General features: G+C 45.4%; 1 protein-coding gene across 14 annotated transcripts in view; it reads right to left on the bottom strand.

Annotated features, from left to right (window-relative positions):
• Positions 1 to 9,248, bottom strand: part of TSC2 (TSC complex subunit 2) — a 57,863-nt gene that overhangs the window by 37,091 nt on the left and 11,524 nt on the right. For 11 of the 14 annotated variants that reach the window (XR_007776396.1, XM_050968759.1, XM_050968757.1 and 8 more), the window contains 6 exons: positions 7,479 to 7,643; positions 6,796 to 6,882; positions 3,449 to 3,559; positions 2,542 to 2,686; positions 1,716 to 1,833; positions 452 to 500 (listed from right to left, as the gene is read on the bottom strand). Coding sequence is in view for 13 of the 14 variants with exons in the window: in XM_050968759.1 (XP_050824716.1) it covers positions 452 to 500; positions 1,716 to 1,833; positions 2,542 to 2,686; positions 3,449 to 3,559; positions 6,796 to 6,882; positions 7,479 to 7,643 (675 nt within the window). In the remaining variant the exon portion in view is untranslated. The other 3 variants (XM_050968765.1, XM_050968766.1, XM_050968769.1) reach the window with 3 other exon arrangements.

A 9,248-nucleotide genomic window follows, 5' to 3' on the forward strand; every position in this document is an offset into this window, starting at 1 on the left:
GCAGTGAAGGGAATCCCTTAGCAAGATCAACTTGGTTCCTTTGTCCCATGGTTTTATGACTAAATTAATAACTTAGTAGCTGTACAGTGCTTTACATGACCCCAAAGTGCTTTCCAGAGTTAGTTAATCCTCACAATGTTGTACTGTTCTCATTTTACAGGTGGTGAAACTTGAGTAAGAGAGGGATAAGTGACTTGTCCAGTTGGGATTGCGACCCACGATATCCTGGTTCCCACCTCTATGCTCAGACATGTAAGTCATAATGCCTCTCTCCACCCAACATCCAACAATATAGTAAGCTCCACGCTTCGCTACAGCAGCTTTCCTTGAAGGAAGAAAATCCTTGGGAGCCCTAGAGAGTTTTGGCCTAGCTACTCAAGAGTGGCCTGATCTGTAATGGATACAGTTCTGCAGAATATAATCGATATTAGAAGAGGCTCCAATTACTGACCTCTATGTCAACCGATGATGATGTCTGAATGCACAATAGGCAGATCATACTGTTGGAGGAAAACGTAGTTAAATATGTTTATTTTAATCAAATGTAACAAATGACCAAAAAAAATTATCCAAAATTAACACAATTAGATTAGTGTAGCAGTTTGCCCTGTTGCTTTCCTGACTGTGGCTCAGTTGATAATACTCCTGGGGACATGCTTAGTGTCACCAGCCCTTTTCTGAATAGTTTGCAGTTGCACTTAAGCTACATCTCACCACTATTACTATTCATTAAATACGATTGGGTACAGGGTCCCAAGTATGTAAATCTAGTGAAGAGAATATTGCCAAGTTCATCTCCTACACAAACTGGGGATTGAGCACTATGTAATTTAACCCAAGTTAACAGATCAGAATATTATAAGAGTTGGTGTATTTCATTATACTGTCTAAGGGCTCACGGATAGATCTTCAAAAGTGCTCAGTACCAACAAGTAGAATCAGATTTTGGGAGTGGCTGGGAGCTGAGCTCTTCTGACAAACTGGCCTGCGAAGGAGAGTTCTACTCTGAGAAGTGAGCAAACATGATATTGAGAGACTCCACATTTGTTTTTCATTGGTTCCATATCAGTTTGGTTGATTTACACAAATAGGTGTCTAAACTGTCACCCATGCATCTTCAGTTCTGAGTTTCAGAAAGCAAGATAGGTTCTTTCAGGTTTAAGCATCACTGAGCTATGACGACTAAGCCAGCCAAGTTCTACCTTCACATACATCCATGCATCCCGCCATCTTCAGTGCAGGTATAATTCTGGGCAGAATTTGGCCCTGCAACTGGAATCTATTGAACTCTTCTGCTGACAGGCACATAATCCAGAAACAGGATCATTCTCCCATAGCTCTTTAGAGCCAAAACAGCTCTGAATAGCAAAAGAATACATTTGCCAGAAGTCAGCTCTGACAACCATGTATGTTCTGAAATAAAAGCACCTTGGTGCCATTTTTAATCACTTTTCTGACCACAGCCACACTAATATTATTTCAACAGATACCCTTTCCACCCCTTACCCTTTCCACCCCTTTCCCCCCACAATGCACACTTGCAGAGGCTAGCTGGGTCATGTGTCACCCAACTGGTCAGTCTGTGTATACAATACAGAGATTTCCATGTGCAAATAGATACACTTGGAGGTCTGTTGAAAATTTAGACCACTGAATTTATCCACAAACACTGCCCAGCAATTTAGAAACAATAAGTGTTAATAGTTTAACCTTACTGGACCATATCAGCAACATAATCTTCCAGGTAACAGCTGTTGAACTTGACCAGGTTCACTAGAACTAAAAGGAATTCTGAAGACAACCCGACATCCATCCACTGCAGGACAAACTCAGCTAAAGGAGAAGGAAATAGTGGTGTTACAACATTGTTTCAATCCAAAAGTGCTGCAAATTCCCTTCTGGCCCTACTTGCTGAAAAAAAGATCTATCTTTTGATGTATTTCCAGCTACATAAACTGCTCCCTAGAAGACAATAATAAAGAGTGCGGGTCGATTGACCAAGGCTGCTATTTGATCTATCACACTCTTCTTAGCTGTTGCTTACAACTGACTTACTCTCATATCCCTTATCTTGCTATAAACTGCCACATGGATTGAATTCATATTTTTATGAATTTGCTAAGTTTGCCTGGAACGAAACACATTGCAGATGTAAAACAATGTCAGATGGGTTGTATTAAGTTTGCCACAAGACGGCAACAACAGAAAACCCTCCAAAAATAAACAGGCAACAGTTTAAAATTAAGAGAGCTCCCCAAACTCACAGATGCAGAACATCCACAGGTTCGTCACCACTATAAAATTGTTTATCACATCGGCATGGAAGAATTTGTACCCTAAGACTTTACACAATAATATAGAATAGTACATAATTTTTATTCCCTACAGAGAAGCCATGGAATTTTATTTTAAAAAGGTAAAACCAGCATAATGAAGCTTTTTTCAGCACGATTTTAAAATAACAGCATTGCAGCTTTTGGACAATCCTATGTCAGAATCTGAAAACAACAGCAACCTTCAGCATTTGTATGCAACACCTACCCAATTCTTCCTCCAGGTGAGTTATGGATCTTCCATTATCCGTGAGAGCCTTGAACACTGCAAGCCGTTCATGAAGATCTTCGTTAGAAGGATAATCCTTGATAACCTTAAAGAAATGTGCTCTGAGGATCCCTAGTCTCTCACCCTGAAAGGAGGAAGAATTACAGTGAGAGACACAATAGCAACTGAAAACTAGACTTATTACAGACCATGATTAGGAAACTATAAGAATGTTCTTCACACTTTAAAAGCAAACTTTTCTGCCCTTGGGCTGTGTTAGTGTCTACTGAAAATCTTGCCATGGTCTGCTGGGAAGGCAGTCAGTTCCCCTTAGCCTCTTACAGACATTTATCAAGCTGTCACCACTGACCCCAGACAGCTTTTCCAACATTCAGCAGGTCCAGAACCCCAGAGATGCGGAAAGTGGGCCAAGTAGCAACAGCCAGACCACTAATTCCAGGACTTGAAAAGGAAATGCTACAGACAGCACTGCTCAGTGTAGTAGCTTGAGGATTCATAATGAGCTTGACTTGATCAGACTGAAGAAAAAGGCTCATGTACAGAATTTGCCTCGATGCTTGGCATACCTGCCATAGCATGGATGCTGCAGGTCAGGATTAAGGTGCTTGACAAAGCTGTCTAGATTATACAGTGACTACTGCATTGTGCTTGAATTCAGCCACTGCAATCACTCCCCCTTTTTAGGAGTACAAAATTCCTCCCAAATTAAAAGAGAAAAAGGTTAAACTGAAAGTCAAGAGAATTAATCAAACTGAACGCTAGGCTTTTCCTGTTCACTGCGCTGGACTAAGATAAAGAACGAGAAGAATTTAAATGGCAGGAGGCAGGCGGCCAGTGCTATTCATCTTGCTCCATGCAAGCCCTATTTGGAAGGGGGAGGCTTTACCTGTCCTTGAATGATGGCCTTCAGCAGGTGAAGCACAGCATGCCTGGCTTCTGCTGGTAGCTCTGGCTGCAGCATATCAGCTACCACTTTCCATATTGCTTCCACCGCATGCTGTAAATGGACACAGAAAGCGATAGCGCAATTTATTAGATAGCTATCGTTAGCAGGGTAAAGCTTATTCTAGGGTCTGCCCCCTACGATGCAGTCACTTCCTGAATTGGGGCAAGTTACACTAAGGCCTGGTCTACACTACACGTTTAAACCGATCTTAGTCGCGTTAAACCAATTTAACCCTGCACCGTCCACACAACGAGGCCCTTTATATCGATATAAAGGGCTCTTTAAACCGGTTCTGTACTCCTCCCCGACGAGGGGAGTAGCGCTGAAATCGGTATTACCATATTGGATTAGGGTTAGTGTGGCCGCAAATCGACAGTATTGGCCTCCAGGCGGTATCCCACAGTGCACCACTGTGACCGCTCTGGAAAGCGATCTGAACTCGGATGCACTAGCCAGGTAGACAGGAAAAGCCCCGCAAAATTTTGATTTTCATTTCCTGTTTGCCCAGTGTGGAGCTCTGATCAGCACAGGTGGCGATGCAGTCCCAAATCCAAAAAGAGCTCCAGCATGGACCGTACGAGAGATATTGGATCTGATCGCTGTATAGGGAGATAAATCTGTTCTATCAGAACTCCGTTACAGAAGATGAAATGCCAAAGCATTTGAAAAAAATCTCCAGGCTATGATACAGAGTCCACAGCACAGTGCTGTGTGACAAGCGTAACAGAAAGGCAAAGAATCAAATGGACGCTCATGGAGGAAGGGAGCGGGGACTGAGGTCTCCAGCTATCCCACAGTCTCCAAAAAGTATTTGCATTCTCGGCTGAGCTCCCAATGCCTGTAGGGTCAAACACATTGTCCGGGGTGGTTCAGGGTATCTCTCGTCAATTTACCCCCGCTCCCTCCCCCGTGAAAGAAAAGGGAAAAAAATCGTTTCTTGACTTTTTTCAATGTCACCGTATGTCTACTGCATGCTGCTGGTAGACGCGGTGCTGCGGCACTGAACAGCAGCATCCTCTCCCCTCCCTTCCCCGATGGCAGACGGTACAGTGCAGAAGGACTGGTAGCCGTCCTTGTCATCATCCCGTAAGTGCTCCTGGCTGGCCTCAGGTGAGGTCGGCCGGGGGCGCCTGGGTAAAAACAGGAATGACTTTCCCGTCATTCCCGGCAGATGGTACAAAACGGCTGGTAACCGTCCTCATTATAGCAACTGGGGACTGAGCTACATCAGCCCCCCCCCCCCCCCCAACCCTTTCATGTCCAAAGAAAAGATTCTGTACTGCCTGGACTATCATAGCAGCGGCATGCTGGGCTCCTCTCCTCCGCACAGCTTAATGTCCTGCCTGGACTATCATAGCAGCTGGAGGCTGCCTCCCCCTCATTTTATCTCACTAAAAAGTCAGTGTTTCTTATTCCTGCATTCTTTATTACTTCATCACACAAATGGGGGGACCCTGCAACGGTAGCCCAGGAGGATGTGGGAGGAGGGAAGCAACGGGTGGGGTTGTTGCAGGGGTACCCCCTAGAATGGCATGCAGCTCATCATTTCTGTGGGATCTGACACGGAGCGGCTGTGCTCTCTGATACACTGGTTCTATAGTACACTTGCCCCTTATTCTAAGCAGGACTGACTATTTTTAGATACAACATAAAGGAGGGAATGACCCACTGGGTCATTCCCATTTTTGTCTTTGCGCCCCCGGCCGACCTCAGCGAAGGTCAGCCAGGAGCCCCCATGACAGCAGCAGACGGTACAGAACGACTGATAACCGTCATCTCATCGCCAATTTACAATGGCACAGCAGACGGTACAGAATGACTGGTAACCGTCTCTGCTACCTCGCAAACGCAAATGAATGCTGCTGGGTAGCGCTGCCGTACCGCCTCTGTCAGTGGCATCCAGTACACATACGGTGACAGTGACAAAAGGCAAAACGGGCTCCATGATTGCCATGCTAGGGCGTCTGCCAGGGCAGGGGAAAAGGGCACAAAATGATTGTCTGCTGTTGCTTTCACAGAGGAAGAAATGAGTGACGACATTTACCCAGAATCACCCGCGACACTGTTTTTGCACCATCATGCATTGAGATCTCAACCCAGAATTCCAATGGGCGGGGGAGACTGTGAGAACTATGGGCTACCTACGGGATAACTACCCACAGTGCAACTCTCCAGAAATCGACGCTCGCCTTGGTATATGGACGCACACCACCGAATTATTGTGCTTTGTGCGGCCGCGTGCACTTGACTTTATACAATCTGTTTTACAAAACCGGTTTATGTAAAATCGGAATAATCCTGTAGTGTAGACGTACCCAGAGAAAAGTTAACAAGATTCATGACTCCTAGCTTCCTAATGCCTTCCTCCCTGAGTGCTACTTCTGCTCACCTCTCTTATAGCCAGAGTGGAATTTGTGAGCCACATCTGCCCAGCAAATGTGGGCCTACACATAAACAAATTGACTGGACTGGCTTTATTCATACCATTAGCTATTTCCATGCAAGTCTCTGTGTGGACGCTTTTGCTTTGAGTTTAACCAACATGACAATCTGATATAAAGAGCAACTAATGCAGAGACTTGCACAGAAATAATTAAGAGCATGAATTAAAGGGGATTTAAATTTATTTCAGTGCCTGTTTGTTCGTAGAGCAACTTCAGGTCAGAGGAAACTAGTGGACACTTCCCTGCAGGACTGTAAAAGCTACTAATAAGGTTAGGTCAAGAGCAGAGTTTCACCACCCTACAACAGGTATAATAACTCTGGTGTCTTCTTTTAAGCACCTCTTAAACTACTTGTCCTGGAAAGCCTCTCTCTGCTTTGCTTTGGAGTGTGAGCTCTTTGTCATACAGTTTATGTTTCCACTGTCAAATCAGACTAATACTAATTCACAGATTCTAAAGCCAGAAGGGACCATTGTAATCAACTCATCTAACCTCCTTCATAATAGAGGCTATAGAAGTTATTTGAAATAATTTGGGGTTGAACTACAGCCTGTCTTTTAGAATAAGATCGAATTTTGATTTAATAATTGCCAGTGATGGAGAATCCTCCACTGCCTCTATTAAATTGTTCCAACGGTCTTTGCAGCAGGGATCATTAATTTCTTATAGGTTTGCGCAGCACAATAACAATGCAAGATATAACTTTCTGGATTACAACAATTATAACATTGTTAAGGTAGGCCAAATTACCGAAGCGTCTTGTGACAAGAGAAGTCAAAGGCTGTTGCTTACATCTTACCTCAGTCCTCCTAACATTTACCCTACACCTGACAGCAAACATACCTCTTCAAATTTTTTGGTTTTTGCTACTTCACAGATTTGACTAATCGCTCGTATCCGGTTATTTAATCCGCACTCTATGCTCAATTCCTGAAAAGAAGAATGGAAATAATTAAGATAACCCAGGCTCTGCCTTTCTTCATGAGAAACATCCCTCTCCATCTCTCTCAAAATGACCAATTGGATCATTATAAAATATGCTCCACATTGTCTAAAAGATATTTTAGAGCCTAACAATTAGTCGCCCCCACAGAGATGCACTCAAATGAAGCTGTAACCAACATCAGCAGGTTAAAGCTCACATAGAATGATGACAGAATGAGGGGGAAATGGAAAGTGTGCTGTAATTTAGCCTAATATAATTGCACTTTACACTGACAAAGTGCCTTTCAGCCAGGCATCTCAAACTACCCAGACATGTTAACTAATTAAGACTTGGCAATACTATGAGGTATGTAACCTCACCCCCATTTTACCTATGATTGACCTGAGCGACAGGTAGGATAAGTGAATTGCCGTAGGTCACAGAAGGAGTCAGTGGCAAAGCTGGAAATAAGACTCAGGAGTCCCGTTTCTCTGTCTCCAGCTTTAACCACCAAATCACCCCCTCCTCCATTTTTGTGCTCATCGCCCATTCATCTCAGCTCATACTCTAAACTCAGTCCTCAAACCTTATGACAATTTACCTTGAGTATTTCTGCAGTGATGATAAACTCTGTTTGCTTGCCCTCTGATGATTTGGAACTAGGCCGGGATGGTCCCAGACCTAAGAGGCTCTTAAACTTCTCCTTTAACCCAGGATCCTTGTTTTGCTGCTTCGCCATGGTTGACAAGAAAGCACCAAGAGGCCCCTGCATGCATAAAACAGTTCTATATAGAGAACAGTAGACAGAACCTATGAACCAGCAAATGCTGGAATCATTTCACTTTTCAATGGGATATTTACACACAGCTCTACTGTCGCAAGTCTTTGCAAACAGGCCAAGGAGTGAACTCCCTTCAGATCAGGGAAGAGAGATACTGGCAGGTGCAATGCTGCCAGGTATGTGAGACGTTTGTGCCACTGTAACCATTGCTGGAACATGTCCTGGAGCCAGCTAGGGACTTCCTTGTCTGGGGCAGCACTTTCCCAGAGAGCTGTATTGCAATAAAGCAGCACCAAATGCCTGACATGTCAATTTTAAAACTGCTGAATTGTTTTATTTTATAGGAACTTAAGGTGTTTTGCTCCCAGGCTAAAAATCTTGTATAGTCATCTCAGAGCAAATTTTGAAAGTGGCTATAAATGAAAAAAGGAGGAGTCATCACAAAAGTGTTAAACTAAATAAATATTATATCACTCCAACTACAGGGGGGTTGGAGGGAAACAAGGAGGAGAGGGCAGGGAGAGATAGCTCAGTGGTTTAAGCATTGGCCTGCAAAACCCAGGGTTGAGAGTTCAATCCTTAAGGGGGCCACTCAGGGATCTGGGGCAAAAACTGGTCCTGCTAGTGAAGGCAGGGGGCTGGACTCAATAACCTTTCAAGGTCCCTTCCAGTTCTAGGAAATAGGTATGTCTCCAATTATATATATATATATATATAAAAAAAAAGAAAGGTAGGTCAATCTCAGCCAAGGCCTTCAGATGCCATTTCTCTCACACCACCACAAAACAGGATCCCATTAGACCAGATACAGCTTCAGTGGCTGCTACAGGAATACCACAAGTGCTGAACAAATATACTCTTCATCACATATGCCTCCTTTTTGTGAGAAAGAGGGTCCCAACTCCACAATGGGCCTGCTGTCCCCTCAGTACTGGGAACAAGTTAATCCCCAACATCCACCACATGTATTTTGTGCAGGACCCCTTTATAAGTCCCTCAAAGCCCCGATATCTCACATATCTAGGTGGGGTTCCCTGTACAGGTCCCACTCTCCCCCTCCACCACTGCACATATCCCAGCTCCCTAGAGGGACAGGCCCCTTCCATAACCCCTCTCCCACATAATCCCCCATCCTGTCTCCACCAGAATTGTCCCCTTCATGTCCACTCCCTAGGACCCACATAGCCCAGCTCTCATGGGAAGGCCACTGCATAACCCCCTCCAGGCCCTAATATCCCAGCTACTCACAGGGGATCCCTGTACAATTCCCCCCAGAAAACCCTCCCCGCCTCCACGGGCTGGCCCTGCATGACCCCAAGTACCCACAGGCCCCCATAACAAACCCCACCCCCCTACCCCAGCTTCCCAGGGGACACCCCTTTACACCCCCCGGGCAGCCAGCCCGTCTGGGGGTGCCCCCACAGAACCCCCACACCGCCCGCCCCAGCCCCTCGGGGGGGGAGACCGCCCCACCCCGGGCCGTACCCGCAGCCGGGCCCCCGGGACACTCACCCCTCCGGCCAGCAGGCCCAGCCCCCTCACCCCCGCCCACGGCTCCCCGCCCACTCCGGCCGGATGGACCCGCCCCGC

This window comes from Gopherus flavomarginatus, chromosome 9, assembly GCF_025201925.1.
Source record: "Gopherus flavomarginatus isolate rGopFla2 chromosome 9, rGopFla2.mat.asm, whole genome shotgun sequence".
Classification (NCBI taxonomy): Eukaryota; Metazoa; Chordata; order Testudines; family Testudinidae; genus Gopherus; species Gopherus flavomarginatus.